At 38.9% G+C, this 19,657-nt stretch overlaps 4 protein-coding genes across 6 annotated transcripts; 2 read left to right on the top strand and 2 right to left on the bottom strand.

The window, feature by feature from the left end:
- Window positions 1-379: 379 nt before the first annotated feature.
- On the bottom strand, window positions 380-7,991 carry LOC6639868 (SR-related and CTD-associated factor 4). Of its 3 annotated transcripts, XM_002062791.4 has the most exons (9): window positions 7,760-7,983; window positions 6,840-7,430; window positions 6,342-6,656; window positions 6,023-6,175; window positions 5,852-5,950; window positions 4,649-4,985; window positions 2,183-3,367; window positions 1,797-2,117; window positions 380-1,518 (listed from the first exon to the last, which is right to left on the bottom strand). In XM_002062791.4, the coding sequence occupies exons 1-9, from the start codon at window positions 7,787-7,789 to the stop codon at window positions 626-628; spliced, it is 3,924 nt and encodes a 1,307-aa protein (XP_002062827.1). In that variant the 5' UTR covers window positions 7,790-7,983; the 3' UTR covers window positions 380-625. The 3 variants fall into 3 exon arrangements, with proteins under 3 accessions (XP_002062827.1, XP_023037676.1, XP_023037677.1); XM_023181908.2 differs by lacking the exon at window positions 6,342-6,656 and having other exon boundaries at window positions 7,760-7,982; XM_023181909.2 differs by lacking the exons at window positions 380-1,518; window positions 1,797-2,117; window positions 4,649-4,985 and having other exon boundaries at window positions 3,210-3,367; window positions 7,760-7,991.
- Window positions 7,992-8,058: 67 nt separating this feature from the next.
- On the top strand, window positions 8,059-9,280 carry LOC6639869. The gene has a single exon (XM_002062792.4). The coding sequence runs from the start codon at window positions 8,204-8,206 to the stop codon at window positions 9,206-9,208; it is 1,005 nt and encodes a 334-aa protein (XP_002062828.1). The 5' UTR covers window positions 8,059-8,203; the 3' UTR covers window positions 9,209-9,280.
- On the bottom strand, window positions 9,209-19,657 carry LOC6639870 (U6 snRNA-associated Sm-like protein LSm1). Its single transcript, XM_002062793.4, has 4 exons — window positions 19,592-19,657; window positions 9,808-9,887; window positions 9,558-9,742; window positions 9,209-9,494 (listed from the first exon to the last, which is right to left on the bottom strand). The coding sequence occupies exons 2-4, from the start codon at window positions 9,860-9,862 to the stop codon at window positions 9,321-9,323; spliced, it is 414 nt and encodes a 137-aa protein (XP_002062829.1). The 5' UTR covers window positions 9,863-9,887; window positions 19,592-19,657; the 3' UTR covers window positions 9,209-9,320.
- LOC6639871 (activating transcription factor 7-interacting protein 1) lies at window positions 10,843-17,911 on the top strand. The gene is made up of 5 exons (XM_002062794.4): window positions 10,843-11,004; window positions 13,659-13,851; window positions 13,914-16,494; window positions 16,558-16,940; window positions 17,006-17,911. The coding sequence occupies exons 2-5, from the start codon at window positions 13,725-13,727 to the stop codon at window positions 17,458-17,460; spliced, it is 3,546 nt and encodes a 1,181-aa protein (XP_002062830.1). The 5' UTR covers window positions 10,843-11,004; window positions 13,659-13,724; the 3' UTR covers window positions 17,461-17,911.

The raw sequence follows: 19,657 nt of genomic DNA, 5'->3' as shown, positions 1-19,657 counted from the left end.
TATGCGCAATGAAATCGAAGAAAATGAACAGCATCAGCTGACTGTTACAGCTTTGTGGCGCCATTACACAATATTTCAAATGAAGCAAGCAAGATTTGTTCAAATTGGTTTTATTTAATAGTATCGATATTGTATTTAAATCGTGCATATATAGAATATGCTCATTAGAAACAATTTAAGTGTTAAATAGGCTGCTTAAAATTAAATACGTAACAAAATTATAAACATTCCAATTCTAATTGCAATTGTTTTTTTTTGTGTTGTTTTCTGTCTATGATTGTTGTGTAGGTGTTTTTTTTTTGCTAATTATTTCTTAACTTTGTTAAAATTCTATTGCGGATCTGAACCCCGATATATTTCCATTGTTGTTGTGGATTTGTTTTAGTGGCTGCGAGCTTATATTAAGAATGAAATTAAATGGATAGTAAGAGTGACGCGTTCTAGTCAACAAATGCGTGTATATAATTGTAATCTCAAAAAGCTATAAAAAGTGTATGGAAAAATGTCCGAATTGTGTGTGTGTATGTAAAATTACATGGTAAGGAAAATCATAAATTACAAATTACAGGGTGTTCCTACTCGAAAATAGCCATTTAAGTGTTGGTCTTTCCTGCTGGTCTTGGGTTTATGTCTCCGATTCATCAGCTGCTACTGTTTCGGCTTCATTGACTGTCTCCTTTGTGTTTGATGGAGCGGGAGTTGGCGAAGGAGGAGCCGTAGCTGTAACGTTTTCCTCCTTAGCCTCCAGTAGTGCCGCAGCATCAGCGACAGGCGGGGGCGTTGGAGTTGGTACTCTGGGAGGAGGTGGCGGAGAGGCAGCCTCTTGAGCCGGCTCAGGTGCTATATGTTCTTGTTGTTCCACCACTGGCGTCACTGACGGCGGCGCTTGAGGAGTTGGCGCCGGTGGAGGCAATTCATCGTACAAAGGAGTGCAAGCGGGTGACGCATTTGCAGGCTTTACAGCATCCTCCTCCACAACTGGTCTAACAAAAGCCTCTTCGGCAACTGGCTTTATTGATTCAGCTTTCGCTGCAGCTGCTGCTTCGGCCTCCATTCTTGCATCATATTCCTGCAGCTCGCGATCCCAATCCTCTTCGGTATCTACCGCAGTTGTTGTTGCTGTCGTCGGCGTTGTCTTTGTTTCTGTTGCTGCTGCAATCAAATTGTCTTGTCGCTCTGACTGCTTTGAGTTATCTTTACTGAGGCTGCTTTTGGCATCTGTTACCGCCGGCTCCACATTATTTTGCTTGTTGTTGTTGTTGTTATTGTTGCTTAGATTATCATCCGTGGAGCTAATCGAATGGCGGCTATTCTCATCGCGAGAATTTCGTCTATTACCACCTCCGGCGGAACGTTCATCGCGTGACATACGATTACCGCCATTACCACCAACGCCACGAGAGTTGCCTTGTCTGCGATCCTCACCTTGATCACGGAAGCGATTGTTGTTGTTGCCACCAGGACCTCCTCTCCCACGTTGATTATCATTGTTGAATGGGTTGCGGGGATTGAAGAAACCTGTAGACCCAATAATAAATAAAGGAAAAGGTTAATGGTATAACAATATCAATTTCTTAACTATAACTTTTTTATGTATAATACATTATAACTGATAATTATTAAAGATTTAAACAATCAGTTTTGCGTCAATATTTTTCCGTTCTTGCTTTGATTGCGAATTGTTTTTTGAGATTCATGCGTTTATATACTTCGGTTATTGAATTTTTTGTATCTTTTATGCCTTTCCATTCTGTTAGGACAATTCATTCGAATCGCAGGCCTCCAATTAATCTCACCTTGCTGTCTGCCTGGGCCACCGCCACCACCACCTCCCTGGTTGTTATTACGCATAAACATGGGTCCACCATTTCCAGGATTACCTGGGCCTGGACCAGGACCACCTACTCCAGGGGGTCCTCCCATGCGTTGATTGAACGCTGCTGGCGGAGGAATTCGCATTTGCATTAAGCTGGTTGGTTGATTGAAACGATTTTGTGGCATATTGTTTGGAGAAAAGAAGTCGCCACCTGGGCCGCCGGGGCCTCCATTGTGGTTCCCACTGCGTGGACCAGGCCCAGGACCCATGCCACGAGTCGGGCCACCGCGATTATCAAAGTCTGTAAAAAGCAACAGAACAAGGAATGTGTTAATAAAGGAATGCAAAAGAAGACAATCGACTTACCGCCCATAAAGTCTGGCCTTGGCATGCCTCCATGATCCATTGGATTCAGATTGAGACGAGCTCGAGCCTCATTAAAGGCGGCATTTGGACCGCCACCATTCTCGGCTCGCCAGCGTTCAGCCGCTTCGGCAACATCATCTCTACCACCCCAACGAGAGCCAGGGCCACGGGAACGATCTCGTTCTCGTTCCCTTTCACGTTGGAACATCATCTCATTGGCAACGGCGGCGACAGCTGCCTCTACTTGATTTTGCGGCTGTGGATTAAAGCTGGGTGGCTGCGGTTGGGGCGGTGGTGGTGGTGCAGCGTCCTCCAATTCCATTTCAACATCCATCTGATCATCGCTAACATTACTCGCAGCACTTGAAGGTGCTGCTGCAGCCGCCATCGGCGGAGGAACAGCTCCGGGAGGTGGAAATGGTGCTCCTGGAGGTAGCCCCATGGGATGCGGAGGACCACCAATGCCCGGAAATCCGGGTTGCATCATTGTCGGTGGCAACATCATGGGCGGAGGCATATTGGTTGTCGGCATCATCATGGGTGGCGGCATATTCGTCGGTGGAATCATCATCGGCGGCGGCATATTAATGCCCATGGGCGGGCCCAATGGCGGAAATTGACCACGCATTCCCATTCCCATTATCCCTGGAGGCGGCGGACCGCCAACTGGCGGCGGTTGAGTTGTGTCGATTCCAAAGAGCATGGCAGGTGGCGCTACCGGAACGGGTGGTACACCGCCAGCAACCGCTGTCAGATCCACTGACTTGTTATCCTTGACTGTATTCTTTCCCTGATTGATCTTCTGCTTCATCCAACTAGGCATGGTATCCTCATCGAACATACCTCCCTCCTCCAGACTATCGAAGTCCGTTTCCTGACTCAATTTGTTCCACGGTATATATGTGACACCCAATTCCAAATCCCAGAAATCTTTCCACTCCTTACTTTTTACACCTTTGCCAGCAGCCCAGGAAATGGTAATGGCTCTGCCTTGGAGCTTGTGATTCTTGAGAGATTGCATCGCTTTATGGGCATCTTGACGACGATTCATTACAATAAATGCGCAACCGCGTGGCACAATTTGATCGATGCTCACAATATCGCCATATTCACCGAAAGTATCCGACAGTTCTTCTTGATACACCAGTTTGGATAGATGACCAACCCACAGAGTTGTACTGCAAACTGCAAAGAGTGAGGGGGAAATAAAAAAAGTTAGCCAAAATGATAAGAGAGAAAGCTATTTGCGTATGCTCTTAGAAGCTTTTGTGCTAAATTGACTTTGAATATACAGTGAAACCTCGATATAACGAATCTGAGGGGGATCGCAAAATTATTCGTTATATCTATTGATTCGCTATAGGTACTGAAATGTAAAACCTTAGTCCTTTCAAGGGACTTAACAAAAAATTCGTTATATTGGGTTTTTCGTTATAACGAAGTTCGTTATATCGAGGTTTCACTGTATTTCGGTTGCACTTATTGTAAAGAAGTTGCCAAGGTGTAACCGAAACATAACGAAATTCAAAAATAAAAACTTTTGTTTTTATTTTTTTCTCTAATTCTAATTATATAATTAAAAAATTATTCTTCTTCAATGTGGTACGGTAGACGCTCGTTAATTAGAACCACTTTTACAAATGAGGTGCTTGTAATTATCAAGAGATTTTAATTTCTTAATGGATGAAGAAAAATCCCCTATTTGGGACCTTTTTGCGGAAAATATGCATAAACCGTATCGACTCAATATTTATTAAAGGAGTTTCAAAGGGGTTTAAAAGCATTTGTAAGACTTCTACTTTTCGAACGTCTACTGTACAAATATACAATTTGTGTATGTTAATGGTTCGTTTGAGCTTGGCTGTGTGTGCAGTTAAAGCTTTAGCCGTTTAATTTTATAACAAATTCTTTTTTCAAATAGAGTTTAACTAAATTGAATTTTAACTCTTTTCCTCAAAATTTTGGTTTTCTTTTGACATAAATCAAGAACATGTAATAATACTGTATTGAATATGGACTAAAATTGTAATTTTGTATTGTTTCTGAATTCACAGAAATTGTTAGTAACACAACTTGGATAAATAAGTTCAAGTTAAATTTATGAAAATTGACTTTTTAAATATTTTGATAACCTGTTTAAGTATAATTTTGAAGAAATGGTTTTTTAAAATAGTATACAATTCAATATTTTCAAAAACTTTTGCTCAAAAACGCGTGTTTCAAAATGGGATGTTTAAAATGTAGTTCTAATAAGTGATAAGTAAAGGGGCAATGAAGTTTGAACCATCTAAAGCTAAAACACACACTACACACACAACACACACGTCAAGCACGAGCCAAGAGATGGAGCTGGAGAGAAGAAACAAAATAAAGAAACTTTTTGTGATTTAAGATAGGCAATCAAAAATAAAAAATCATTCTCTCTTTTTTGTTTTTAAAAGTGCACAATTTTTTGTTTATAGTTACCACTCAGATGTTCCTTTTTGATATCCGGCAAACCCTTCTTACGTCTCTCACGCTCATGCTCTCGATCCCGCTCCTTGTCCCGATTGCTACGTTCCATGCGATCGCGATCTCGGGAACCACCACGACGTCGACTTGAACGAGGTGAACGACTTCGTGAACGGGAACGTGAAGAGCCTCCACGTCGACGGCCACTATTATTGCCTCCGCCAGCGCCTCCACCAGAGCCTCGACCACGCGGTGAACGACTTCGACTGCGGCTGCTCCTTCTGCTGCGTTTACTATAACGGTCGCGATCAGGTGTGGGACTACGCGAATCGGCGCCATCCAGATTGATAACCTATTTGCATAAAATGGAAGTTTGGAAGTGTTTGCAAGAAGATTTGAGAGAAGTGATTTTGTGATTTTTTTTGCATAAATTAAGTAATTGGCACCTAGGAGTGGAAAGGATGTGGGGATTGGGAACATTCGGATAGGTTGGAGAGGTTCTACATATACAGGACATATAAGAAACTGCATTCTTGGCGTGTGTTGACGTGTGTTTTGTTCTTTTCGCTATCTCTGTTCGTTAAGGTATTTTTTCTTTTCATTTTTGACGACGTTTTTGAGCAAGTTTATGATTTGAATTTTGGGATTTTTTTTTAGTCATTTTACTTTAAAGAACTTACCAAAACGTTGTTATAGCCATCGGGTAATGGATGTTCCGCCGGGATTTATTTTTATATAAATTCTTACCTTTGACTTTTCTTGTAATTTTTTTTAACTTTAATATATTTTTTGTTTAATAATTCTAAGAATTGGTATGAAAAACTTAAGAAGTTTTCTTTGTTGGATTTCGCGTTAACAAAAGTTAAATGAATTCTTTTTTTTTAGTGTAAATTTGATTGCTTTAGTTTTTTTTTTTCAATAATTAAATTTTTTCTTTTCCCCATTTGACCGAAACTCCCCCGAGATTATAACAACATTTTTGTCTTTCGTTTTAGTTTTCTTTTTTGTTTTTAACTGCACGTCAGCACAATGAAAATGGGGTCACCATTTTTTCTTTTTGTCTTATTTAAATATTTTTGAACTAAGTGAAAAAGTAATGAGGACTAAGGAATCTTTTGTAAATACTTTTGACCCAAGCACAACATAATATTGATGCAGATCAAAAATATATACTAATTCAAGACTATATAGATATAAAAATATAAATTTGGGATATACCTCAATAGGCTGCTGTTCCGATATAAATTCAACATCCTTGTTCAGATCTGATACATCATTGAGATTAAGGTTTATGCCCATTCCCAAGCCAGGATTACCCTACACAAAAATCAAGAGCATAAAGTAGAATGTTAAGAGTTTAGCAGCTTTAATCCTTTAATCGTTGCCCACCTTTAGGACATTCTGCAAATGCTGTTGCAATGCCTCATCTTGATAGCGTAACTTCTGATTCTCCTCCTGTTGCTTGAATTTTTGAAAATTCTGCAAAGTCTGCAACTGACGCAACACATTTGGATCGTTCAGCAGTTGCTTCAGATTGTTGTTCTGTAACAAAAGTATTAATATTAGTATTACAAAACATAAAACAAATTAAAAAATAAGAAAATTGGGTAGAAAAAAATAATACTTAAAAAAAGTAATTATGAATTAAATAAAATATATAAATTTAAAATGAAGCAAAAAGAAAAAGTGGATTTTTGTATTTCCATACATCTAATAGATTTGAAGATGTTGGTGGTGAATCGTCGCCCATACAATGATGATCGTCTGCCATTAACATCTGCATATCATCTTCATCGTCATCGTCTATAATCTCTCTTACATCATAATCAAGATCATGGGAACTGGACTTATTGCTCCCATATTTATGATGATGAGATTTGCTTGATTTTGAGCTACAGCCAGCTATTGATCCGGATTGACCTCGTTGCTGCTGCTGTTGTTGTTGTTTCATGGCATAATGCTGCTCCATGTGATGACGTTTTGAGTTACTGCTGCTAGAGCCCCCTAAATTGCATTTGTCATGCTGTGCCATTAGGTTTACAGATGAGAAAGATTTGTTGATAGATTTAGGAAAGACATGGCATAAGAAAAAAGTTGCAATGATTACCTATACTAGGTTTCACAATATACATATTTTAGTCTAATGTTATATATATCTAATTAGGAAGTGCATTCCCATATCAATTGTTTAGTCTAAAATTCTCACCGATAAATCCGGCATTGCCCCGCCCATTTTATCATCTGTCAAACTGCTTAAGTTCAGATCCATGCTGTTATTTAAGCCATTTGCTCCACTAGATATATCAGCCAGACTCAAAGCTCCACTACTGCTGGGGCCTGGACCCACATTTCCGCCGCCCCCTCCACCGCCACCACCGACACCCACAGGTGGCATTTGATGATAGATTGGATGATTGGGATCGGCCAAATCGAATATGGGCTGTATCACATCCGATTTAAAGACATTGTTCTTTTGCCACAAATTCAGCACTCGAATGATTCGACTCTTATCCTCTGGAGCACATCGAAAAAGATTGGCAAATGTCTCCGTAAGGTTGCGTTGAAATCGGGGCGCAAACACATCCTTATCCGTGCCGTATTGATGCCGCGATTGACGAACTATTGAATCGATTACATATAGTCCGGGCACCTTATACTCCGGCTTGCACTTGAGTATGAATTTCTCCACACTCTGGACGACATGTTTATAAAATTTGATGGCACGCATCGCCGATTTGGTGATGGCGGCCATTTTGGCCTTGGATATGGGTGGACGGCTGTCATAGAGCCCGGAAAGCTGTAATCAAGAAAGAAAGAAAAAGAGAGCACGATCAGGTCAGGTCAGGCCAGCCAATTGCCAAGTTTATATTGGTTGCCATCGAAGGTGGAGGTTATTGTTATCGTTATCGAAAAAGAAAAATGCAAATTGCAACTCTGAGCGGCGCTTGTCGCGAAATCGGGGCTATTACCCGAAAAATATATTTTTATTTTCTCCACTTTACTAATAGCTAGTTATGGTGATTGAATAATTGCACTTTGCTCACAAAATTGGTTACTTTGTTGCCTTTTTCAGTACCCTCGCATACCTTCTCGCTATACATTTTGGTCATGTCCTGCCCGACTTACCTCATTGTTGAAAGCCACAACAGTTTCCATGTTGCTGTTTTCGTGGGTTCAGGTTCACTATCACTGCACGCGTTCACAATCTTCAGTTTGGCATACTTTCCGTAAGCAAAAAGCACACTTTTTTTAATATTTCTCAGTTGTTTTCTTGGTAAAAAAATATTAATTTCCACAACTTTTTTTTACACAAAGCTGAAAAAATGGCTGCCACCTAGAGATGTGTCGACATGTAACAGAGTTGAGGCAAGGTCCATATCGAATAAAGTGAATCGATATCGGTAGCGATAGTTTTGGGCCACTGATGCTAATCGGAACACCAAATCTTTTGCAGCACTGAAAACGCCAGCAAATGAAAATAACACAATTTTCCATAACATAATAAATACTCGATTTTCCCCAATTATTTTTGGCGGCTAATTGAAATTAATTACAAAAAGACCAAGCACGATGAGTGCCCATCACAGGCCACTGGACGAATCGGATGTATTGCTTATACGAACCATACGCGATACACCCTCGCTGTATGATCCCCAACTCCCCTCCTTTCGAGCCTCTCACCGTAAAACTGAGGATTGGATGAAGGTAGCAGAAATTCTTAATATAACACCAACGGATGCCAGGCGCCGATGGACTTGCCTAAGAGATCGTTACTCACGTGAACTTAAGCAAATGCGTCTGCATCCGACCAGTGATTTTGGTCGCAACGATTTTTTTAGAAAGATGGATTTTTTGAGAGATTTTGTAAGGAAACGTAGAGAACGCAATCGAAGGGATCGTAATCAGACACCTTCTGGGTGGCTTACAGTCGATATGCGCAAACCATCAATTGTAAAGGTGCAACCCAGTTCGGATTCAATGATTGACGAGACCGAGGCAAATATTTCCTATGAAGAAAGCGAGGATCACAACTATGAAACAAAGATGGAAGTGCAATCAGAAACATATTCGGTTCTGGTGGAAGCAGATGATGGGGAAGAAGATGAACCGGAAGAGGAAAATGAAGATACGTACGCAGAATTTATGACGGACAGTGTGGTAGGGGAGGAACCGACGCAGGCAAAAGTTTTGCCTAGTTTGCAGGCGGCACGGAATGTAATCACTATCAATCCAGGTGAAGAGATACCATCAAACACCAGTGCAACACCAACAGCAGGCGTATCTGTGAATGCACAGCACGGTGGCCATTCATCGGATTTGGGATACATGGTGTGTATAACGGATCAAACGAAAACTAATGTCTCGTGCACGGGAGTCTCATCAGATACGACGTCAATAATTGAAACTGAAGATGATTTCTTTTGCAAATCCGTGGCCGCCTATCTCCGTCAACTGTCCCGGGTTCATAAAATTAAAGCTAAGGTTGAAATGTATCAGATACTTGAGAAATATATATTGGTGGAGGAGACGAGAAGTCCGGGCGAAGGTTCAGCTCATTCTGTGCAAGATACGTAGTGTTTTTTAAGTTAGATTTTTAATGCAGTACAAAAAAAAAAAATACATTAAAGCAAAGATAAAGAAATTAAACAGAAATGGAATTTAATTTAATGCTGCTTAATGTTAATAGTTAGCAAAAGTCCTCATTGATTAACTCGGCGTTAACTGCCAAGCCGCGTTCTTTTAACGCTTTGGATACCAAACGGTGTTTTTCCTGTCGCTGTTCCTGCTCGCGACGTTGTGCATCAAGGATTTCATCCACAGAGATCTCTTTCAATGGCAGTTTCTGTTCCTTATCACGATCCTAGTGTAGAAAAAAGAGAATTGTAATTCAGATATTAGGTATAATCAATGCGTAAGCACTTACAATCTCCCCAAGGAGTACTACATTCTCTCCTCTGATGATGAATACACCCCGGGGAATATCGCCATACTCGTTGCCCACATGTATGCGCTCTATGGTACGTTGCAGAACCAAGTTTGCAAACTGATCCACAGAACGCAGGTAACCAATTAAAGTTCTTCCATCTCGCAGCAGAACCATTAATTTTTCTAAATAAACAAAATGCTTGAGAATGTAATACGGTTTCACAGACACTTTTTGCCTTCTGGCTTACTGTCCACTTCTTCCAGCAGATGTGCGGTGCCAGCCAAAGGATTAAGATCGTCCATAATTTTATTAGACTTCAACAGGGTTCTGTACAATGTATAAATATGAGAAATAAATTTAATTCCGGACCCCGGCAGCCACCCCGCAACGTCAGTGTGACCGAAGATGTTACCGACTCCCAATATTTTTAATATGGGGAGTCCGACCTCATACTATTTTTTTATACCGACCTCCCACTATTTTGCCCACTCAAATTTTTTACCGTTGCATGGAGGGAAAAATTCAATTTGGACAACCTTTAAATGTTTGTAACGCAAAGAATATATATATTGTTGATCAGCATGAGAAGCTGGGTTGATATAGCCATGTCAGTTAGTCGGTGCAAAGGCGTTTTACTCAGCCATCTTAAGAGCTATTAGGATTAAACTTGGTATTTAAACAATCTATAACCTGGTTGACATAAGGTATGAATTTCAATCCAATCGGATAAATAGAACAAAAGTTACAGTCAATATAAATCAGCTCTGCACAAACGCTGCCGACAGAGCTAGCCGAAGTTAGCTTCATTGATATTTTTCTTGGTAAATATTTACTTCAGTTACGCGGGCCCAAAACGCGCTTAAACTACATAAATTTGATATGAAACGAAAGAGAAAAGTTTTTGTGAAAAATTATATTTTTAACGGAATTATAGCAGATGCCAAATTTCGGATACTCGAATATGCGGGCTTTTTGAAACTTTTGCTCGCACTATTCCTTAACAAACGAAAATATTGTTGAGTTTACATTATTTCTTGATTTTAGAGAACAAATATAGTTTAGAATACAATATTCGGCTGCCAGAGCAGTGGAATTCAGAGTAAAATATTTGGTTGCCATGGTGGTCAAAAAACGCGCCATATAAAAATAGCGTTTGACAACACTGAAATCTAGCTTTTGCCGATTTTTTCAATTTTCGATTTTCTATCGATATATTTTCGATTATAGTGCCAGGGATGAAAACTTGAACACTTGGGCGAATTCAAAATTTCGAAGCGAAAATTTATTGTTTATTTTTTTCTGGTCGGACATAGTTGCGGACGGTGAAACAAGAAAATAATTTAAAAAATTAAAAAAAAAAAAACAATTTTAAATTACCGTATGCTGAAATACTTTAAGTTAACTTAAGTTATCTTTAAGTTAGATTGATTAATTATCTCACCTGGTAAGTCGATTAAACCTTTTCGTAGTTAAATTAATTAATAGTAATAAGTCAATTTTATATATATATTTTTTCGTTTACCGTTCTTAAATTAAGTATTGTTAATTTTAGTTCGAAGTTACTTCATAGTACGAGAGTGCTCATTCGGATAGTTCTGTCTTTGGGCTTCATCACTTTTGTTTGTTTCTAGGGTTGTCAGGTGGTATGTTGCGGTCGTTTGTTAAAGTGAAAATATCCGCACTCTTAAACTTTTTTCCTTAACAATGTTTAGCAAATAAGATTTTAAATTATTATAGCATTAAGCTGTATCGGTTTGACGTATCCAGACACTATATTGGTAATATTTTTCAGACAATAATAAAAGGCGACAACTCTAATACATATTGTGGCTATGTAGCACTTTCTTCAACATTTGTAAATTTTCTATAAAATCGGGTTTATATATAAAGTCGTGGGTACGTTTGCATTCGTGCGCTCTTTGGCAACCCTTAAAACATTAAAATGTACGAAAACGGCAGAATAAAATGAAACGGCAAAAACAAAATGTAGCCCCCATTGACTTATACTGTATGTTACTTTTGCTTTGGCTTAATGTCTAACATCTTTCGGATAGTGATCTGATAAATCAGGCTAATATATATGTAGGGATCTGTAATATTTTCCGGTTTTTATGCGTATCTTCAACATAACCTCTCTTTCATCATCAAAATCGATACGTAACCTAAAAAGAATGTGAACGGCGCACGCTAATATACACATGTAGGGTGTGAGAGAGCGAGAGAGCGAACAGACTTTCATAGACATAACGCCCAGCGGTTGAAGGTTAATCTAACGAAACTTTATTTTCGAGACAACTTCTAGTCCAGCGACTTGATGAAATATACTATTTTCTAAAACTACAAGAAATTGCCTACTTTCCTTCCTGTAAGAACAGGAACATAATATTTCCAAAGTCGGGTAAAAACTGCAGTTTCCAATGCAGTTATTGAAAAAATTTACAACAACATTTCTCATATAAATAAATATTTGTATTTTCACTTCTTTTATTGTTGTTGTTGCTTTGTACGATGCGTATACATCATTCATACATTATACATACATACATACATACATATGTATGTTTTGATGTGTGGCCCTCCCCCATCTGCTCTCGTGGTCTCCCAAACCGGTATCCTGTGACGAGTAACACACCTTTTGGCAAGAAATACTTAGGTTCTTTTCGTAGGTTCCGAAATTTTTGGCCAGACAGCTTTAATATGGTCAACAAAATTAAACCAAAATATATGACCAGTTCATGTACGTACATACATACATATGTATGTACATATGTTACATATGCGTATCGCTACCCTAGGCAGCTCTCGCCTGTCTTAATAGTTGTCTCTTTCTAACAAGCAGATTGCATGTATTTTCGATGTCTATTTAAGTTTAAGTTTTTACTTTTGCGTTGTTGTCTAATATGCGAGATCCCTTTTATCAATTCACGGAATCCTCCCTCCCCCTCGAAAACGGTGAAATAGCGCTGCCAACTTGCTATTGATGTATGAAAATATGTATATACATACATATGTATGTATGTATACCTAAAAGCGTTACGATGACGTCACATTCATCATATCTTTGGTTGAAGATGTAAAATACATTTTTCTTTGATTCTTAAAATTTGTTAACCTAACATCACCGCCTTTTAACCCTTTTTTCCTTATATGTATATACATATATATAAATATTATATATACATATACATACATATGTATAATAATATATATATATATATATGTCCTCTCTCATTCTCTTACCCGCTCTTGCTCTCTTCTTTTTTTTCTTGTTGCTCTCATTCTCTGCCATCAGCTGGTTTGCATTCGCGTTCGCTTCGTAACAAAAATTGTTTTCAGTGCCTACATCTACAAGCTTCAAGTCAATATCCAATTTTTCCTAGTGTGTGACACCCAAATTGAATAAAACTAGGTTAAGAAATAGTTACAAAACTCTAATGAAAACAATTAAGAGGCAAACTTCGCCGTCCCTTAGAAACGCATTCAACATAACCTAACTTTGGGCGAAAATAATTTTTCAGTTAATGGAATACGAATTTACCATTTCAAAATCTTTGTGCTATGTTTTAACTGCTATTGTTTATTTCATTCATTTTCTATTGTTCTCTCTCTCTCTCTATCTTTTGAATTGTATTTTGTCGGCTGCATACATGTTTCTCTCACTCTCTCTCTCTTTTTTTTATTGTAGTAAAGCATAGATACACACAAACTTATATATCTTTAAGATTCGAGAACCTGATCTTCCAAACTAAATATTGAAAATTCGTTATTACGGGATTAACTTACATATCTTTCAAGCAGTCGCCCCCTTATCCGCACCCTTTTTTTTTTGTAAAATCGAAACAGTTTAGAGTTTAACCTTTCTCAATTTCTTCAATCATATGGCGGGGTCGCTATCTCTCCCCCCCACACACACACACACTTTTCTACTTTTTCACCCTCCTCTTTTATTTGTTTTCCTCCTTCTACCCCGGCTTACGCTTCCGTTATCACCTCACAATTAAGCCGGAGTGATTTTTTTTTCTTTAATTAATAAGTTTCAATGTTATCAACATTTTTTTCCTTGTTAATAAATTTTATTTCTTTTATCCACTGCCACAGTTCAATGTAACCGAAAGAAATAAACTAAAAGCTAACAAATAAATAAGAAAGGGGATAGGAGCAAAAATGATGCAAATAACACAGAATGTGGAAATGAAAGAACTACCAAAGGATGCATCCCTGGCCAGAACCGTTACACCAGAGCTCAATGGTGAAGAAGTTGAAGATTTTGAAACATCGAGTCCGAGTCAGAGTAAGTTGGCCAAGTTTGTTAGGATTTCAAGAAAATTGATGACTAATTTTTCAATGTTTCAGATACGCAAACTGGAAAACAGAATGGATTGAAGCGCACAACAAGCGTAGATCAACAGGATAAGGAATTAGTCAACGGTCAAGGTCACGATAGTAATGACATACCATTCGTGTTGAGCGCGAGTTCCGATCAAGAACGTAATGCTGGAACGGATCTAGATGATTTGTTGGACAAAATAAGCTCTATTGTGGATCGAAGTCCCAAAGACTCGAACGTTCACATTGAAGGTGATAACGAAAATGATCACATTGAACAAGACAAGATTGAATCGGTCGGAGCCGAAGACGAACAGAGCAGAAAAAGTACAGCAACTGAAGAGATCATGGAGGAAGAACCTGAAAAAAAATTGTTGGCCGAAAGCACAGGCGATGAGAACCTAAATGCAAATGAAGAACTAAGAGAGGCAACGGATATTGCCGTAAAGTCGCCAGTTACCACAGAAGAAACAATCGAAAAGCCTGGAGTCGAAAAAAGTCCTGACCACGAGCAATTAAATGCTCAGCAGATGGAAGAGACAATCAACGGTTCAGAAGACAATTCCCATGATGCTGGGATTGACGACGAAGACAAACCAAATGGCAATTCAGTTAATGATAAACACACAGAAGAGGCGGATGTAACTATTATTGATTTAGACTCATCGGATGAAGGTGTGGCTGATGAAGTGGAGAAACTATCAAAGAACAAGAATAAAACCAACAATGAGTTAGATTCAATACAAGAAGAAGATAAGGAAGCTCAGGATGAAAAAGACGTTCAAGGAAAAATAGACAAAAGTGTTGATGAAGCAGATGAGAATAAGGGAGAGAATGATCTATCAAATGAAAATGTCAAAGAGAAGGAAGACAATGTCAAAGGCAATGACGAGGAGCTGAAATCAAATGGTTTGTTAAAAACCGATAAAGCTACATCCATTGAAGAGTCCAAAGAAAAAGAGCAAAAAGAAGATCAGGAGAAACCTCAAGCGGCGGAAGACGACGATGATGATGTTATATTTTTTGAGTTGTACGATAAGGACAAAGAGAAAGAAGCGGAAACGAAAATAGAAGAGAAAACAGAAACAAAACCAGATGAGCCAGTGGAAAAGAAAATAGACCCAACGACAGACAAAAAGAACGATGAAATTGTCTTGGTTTCTGAAGATGAAGACGAGGAGGAACCACAGTCGAAAAAGAAGGAGGAAAACACTGAAAAAGACGATACTCGCAGAACTGATAAAGATTTTCAGGCTGATAACTCAGACAATGCTTGCGATCAGTTTGATAAATTGAAACCTCAAGCTAAGCCAAAACCTCTGGTAAATGATAATCACATAGAGAATAATTCAAACAGCAGCAATCTGTTACGTCCCGCAGAAGATATAGAATTGCCGCCAATCAAACGCAAGCGTCTGAGTAACGAGGATGAAATGGTCGATGCTACAAAGTCAGAGACAGCAACGACTGAATCGGACAAATTGCCGATAGTTAAACGTAGCCACAGTCTAGTTGAGAATAGTCCCTCGGATATCAAAAAAGAGCAAACTCCTATTAAGAAATTAAAAACCGATGATTCCGATTCAAATAGCTCCAATGATGGTACTTTACAAATAGACTTAGATGCTAAGGAAGAGCCGGAGGAAATAAGAACAGAATGCAAAGATGATCCAGAGAAAGTTCAATTGAAGCTAGATACGATATACAAGCCCATACGCATGGACTTTGTAAAGTCTTTTCGCAAAAGTTTCGACAAAATGACGCGACAAGATTTGGAAGATCTTGTGCTTCAAAAAGTCGTTGAAGGTATGCTGGTAAAAAGTGAATTCGCCGATATGCGCCGACAATTGGATAAATATGAGTCAACACTGGCCAACTATCGTCGTAAAATCGCTGAGGTATCTAAACAATTTGTTGACTTAGAGACCGTGCACAAGCGTGTGCTTAAGGATCTAGAAACAAAGAATTCCCAGTTTACAGTACCAGTGAGAATAACTCGTGCTGTGGGTCTACAAGTGGGTATGTCCATGAAGGCAATGAAATCGGATGGTGGCCAGACGTCGTCGTCGCAATCGAATGCTGCAGGCAGTAATTCGTCATTGCCAAGTAGTAGTCTATCAAAGGCAAGCACTTCGCCGTTAAGATCTCCTTTGAGGGGCGTGCAGTCGGGACGGTCGCCACATCAACAGTCTGCACTTCAACATCATCCACATCAGCAGCAGCAGCAGCATTCCCGCCCTTCCCCCATGTCGTCTCCTTCGAATTCATCAACCTCTTCTTCGTTTGTTAAAACTATGCAACCTGCTGCAAGTGGCTCGACTCCTCCTGTACGCAGGGGCTGCATGCAAAAGGTTACTCCCCAAAGACCGGGACCCGGACATCACATTACGCAAGCTACAACTTCACCTCCAACAGGAATTAATCGACCTCCTCAAGTAGGAAGGCCGTCCCTTGGTGTCCATGTATCGAAGCACACGGGAGGCGCTTCAACTGGATCTACAGCAGCAGCAGCGGCGGCAGCGGCTGCAGCCATGAGAGCACGTAATGCTGGAGCCCCGTACTCGAATATGGCTCAGAAGCAACAACAACAAGCACAGCAATATCCATCGTAAGACATATCTTGGATTACAAAGCTTTGTAATTAATATTGATGAATAATTTTTCCGTTTAGATCGCGACCCGGCCCCGGTCCCCAAGCCAGTCCTAACAAATCATTGGGCAAAATGCCATCTAAAGTAAGAGCCATACCCACAGTATCAGTGCCTATTTCATCAGCGGCCGCAGGAGGATCCCAACCGAATTTAGCTCCAGCTAAGCCCAAGGACAAATCAGTCATTGATCTTACAGATGAAGATGAGGCGGCAGCAGCAGCTGCTGCGGTTCAATCACGACTAAATCAATCCGCTAGCGTTCCAATGAAGAGACCAGGACCTGCAAGTGCTACAGGGGGTACGAATCGCGCCAGTTCAAGTGGTGCAGGAAATGTTGTAAGAGTCTCACCCATGCCAGGTCCCACATGCAGGACAAATGTGGTGTCACGCTCAAGCGGAGGAGGTAACGACAGTTTTTTTTCCTTTTTTTTGGTATTATTTCACTTCCTTTGTGTTTTTTGTTTTCAGCTCAGCGGAATTCCATAGGTTCCAATGTAACAATGCAAATCCGTTCCGAGAATACGCCACCATCGGCATCACGTTTGCGTTATTCGCATCCAGCTCCGTTACCCTCTTCGCCCGCCCAGCCTTTTAATCCTGCCTGGAAATTGCCACCATCGCGACCCGTCATTCGCATCAATCTGCATGATTCGGGTATAGTGATTTCTTGGACCCTGGAGGATACTAGTAATCGTTTTTCCGATTGCGTCACCTATCAGATCTATGCCTATCAGGAAACAATTCACGAGCCTAGCACCGATTCCTGGCGACATGTGGGTGACGTCAAGGCCATGTTATTGCCCATGGCCGTGACTTTGAATCAATTTCAAGAGAATCAGCGGTACTATTTTGCTGTTCGCGGAGTTGATGATCACCAACGTTTTGGTCCCTTTAGTTTACCCAAGACGTGGACACAGAGTTAGACACAGAGAGAGAGAGAGAGAAAGAGATCACGGTAAATTGTTTATTTTTTTTAATTTCCTTACTAGTTTATTGTATTTATTCTTATTCTGTATCCATAAGGTATTCTAAAGTAAGTTTTTTACTTTTTAATACACAATAGGGCAAAAGAAAGAATTTTTGCAACATCTACTAAAATACCCGTGTATTAGAAATTGCTGCTGAGTTTTATTTGGTTGGGCTACTTGGTACGGGAGATCTAAAATACTTTATTAAATGACTTTATTTTTTTGCTTTAGTCATCATAGTTGTCCCCCGTTCCTTGCGTGGTTTTTAGATCCAAGATTCATCGTCAGCATTAAGAAAATTAAAATATATATTAAAGTAAATATTGTAATATAATTTATGCATATAAATATCTTTTAAGTTCCACACATTAAATACAAAGTAACAACACAATGAATAAATATCAAATGAATATTGGTCTCTTTTTTGGGATTGTAATTGAATGTGGAAAAATTGATTTCTATTTGTTTTTTGCATTTGAACGGAAAGCTTTGATAATTGGTTTTCAAAACGAAACCCATTTGAGAAATAGGTGACTTGTGTTGACTTTTACACAAGAAAATTTAATAAGTGAATAAAATTTATTACATTTTTGTAGATTTTTTTAAAAATCTTCATCTATTACATACATGGGAAAATATGGTTTTAGTATTTTCTAATATGTAGTAAAAGTTTCAACAAGAATTTTAAAATTAAAATTTTAAGTATTTTAATTTATGTTTAGTGTTCACAACCTAAAAGTTTAAAATTATACTGATTTCTTAGCAAGAATGAAATTGTTTAGCAATACATTCATTATGCAACTACAGTGAAACCTCGATATAACGAATCTGAGGGGGATCGCAAAATTATTCGTTATATCTATTGATTCGCTATAGGTACTGAAATGTAAAACCTTAGTCCTTTCAAGGGACTTAACAAAAAATTCGTTATATTGGGTTTTTCGTTATAACGAAGTTCGTTATATCGAGGTTTCACTGTATATAATTATTTTGAAGTAGCACATCGAGGACAGCAACAAGGGCAAGGAGGAGATGGAGATGGGCAATTTGCAATCGATGACACATAAAATGCAGCAAAAACATTTTGAGGTGGGGGTTAGTTGAAGTGCTACCCATGTACTTGACATTGCCAGGGGCAACATTTTTGTTCATTCATGTAAAGTGCTTTAAGATAGACATGGAGGGAGGGAGGTCCTTTTGAGGAGGCATAATTGTGTGCAGGCCATGTGCAGCACAGTCGAAAAAAAACCTTGACATTAGGCTCAACACACACACACATTCTTAAACAAATCATCATCCACACATGTATAAGCGATTGGCTATACCGGAAAACCATTTTAGAGCTAAATTATCCCATTTTCAGATTAACATATGTGCTTTGAGCAACTAACAAAGAGATGTTTACATCTCTTGGTAATTTATTTTCATTACTTCCTTAAAGTTTAAAATTATGAAATAAAAACAAAAGTTTGAGAGTCATTGGTATGCTCTCTTCCTCCCTCATAGGCCACAGCGCCTGCGTTAATTAACAGTCCTGTTAAAAGTTAACAGCAAGAAATGGTTTGTTATTGGCCAAACCGAAGTCCTTCTTGAGCGCGCTAACAAAATGGTTGTCGTTGTCGGATCCTAAAAAGGATATGAGCTTTGTCGTGGCGGCGGTAAAACAGCTATAAGGCGCGTATAATACCAACATTTTGCAAATAAACAATTTTTAGAATGTAAATAAGAAAGAAACCCCTCAAGTTTGTGAGTTTGTGAAAAGTGTGTATAAGAAAATAAATCGAATAAACTAACTAGTTTTATTTGTGAAATCAATAAAAACAAATCAATGAAACAAATGGTAGGACAATTTGTTTTGGTGTTATTGTAAGTAAAATTCATTTGCCTCGCCTTTGCTTTGCTCATACTCTCCCCCCTTTTTTTTTTGTTGGTCATTCTGCTTATGTATGTTAATTAAATTACCGTTATGTGAGCTTAACATGGCCGCAGCCACAGAACACACAAAAACGCACGTAAATAACGTCTATCAAAGTAATTATAAAAGAAAAACAAAATGGAAATAAAACATCATTAAACGTTTGCTCACCCCAACTGTTTTCTTTCCTGTGTTTAGGTTAAAAGTTTTGTTACAAAAATGAAATTCTTTAAAAGG

Source organism: Drosophila willistoni, assembly GCF_018902025.1.
Source record: "Drosophila willistoni isolate 14030-0811.24 chromosome 2L unlocalized genomic scaffold, UCI_dwil_1.1 Seg196, whole genome shotgun sequence".
NCBI classification, from domain to species: Eukaryota; Metazoa; Arthropoda; class Insecta; order Diptera; family Drosophilidae; genus Drosophila; species Drosophila willistoni.
This window is presented reverse-complemented; position numbering and strand designations above follow the sequence as displayed.

Coding starts and splice junctions, on each gene's coding strand:
- LOC6639869 (XM_002062792.4), top strand. CDS start 8,204: ATGAGTGCCCATCACAGGCCACTGGACGAATCGGATGTATTGCTTATA.
- LOC6639871 (XM_002062794.4), top strand. CDS start 13,725: ATGATGCAAATAACACAGAATGTGGAAATGAAAGAACTACCAAAGGAT. Junction 13,852..13,913: donor AACATCGAGTCCGAGTCAGA/GTAAGTTGGCCA, acceptor TCAATGTTTCAG/ATACGCAAACTGGAAAACAG. Junction 16,941..17,005: donor GTCACGCTCAAGCGGAGGAG/GTAACGACAGTT, acceptor TTTTGTTTTCAG/CTCAGCGGAATTCCATAGGT.
- LOC6639870 (XM_002062793.4), bottom strand. CDS start 9,862: ATGGACGATCTTAATCCTTTGGCTGGCACCGCACATCTGCTGGAAGAA. Junction 9,743..9,807: donor TCTGCTGGAAGAAGTGGACA/GTAAGCCAGAAG, acceptor TTGTTTATTTAG/AAAAATTAATGGTTCTGCTG. Junction 9,495..9,557: donor TAGTACTCCTTGGGGAGATT/GTAAGTGCTTAC, acceptor TTTCTACACTAG/GATCGTGATAAGGAACAGAA.
- LOC6639868 (XM_002062791.4), bottom strand. CDS start 7,789: ATGGAAACTGTTGTGGCTTTCAACAATGAG. Junction 3,368..4,648: donor CAAAAAGGAACATCTGAGTG/GTAACTATAAAC, acceptor CACTCTTTGCAG/TTTGCAGTACAACTCTGTGG. Junction 1,519..1,796: donor TGGCCCAGGCAGACAGCAAG/GTGAGATTAATT, acceptor TTGGGTCTACAG/GTTTCTTCAATCCCCGCAAC.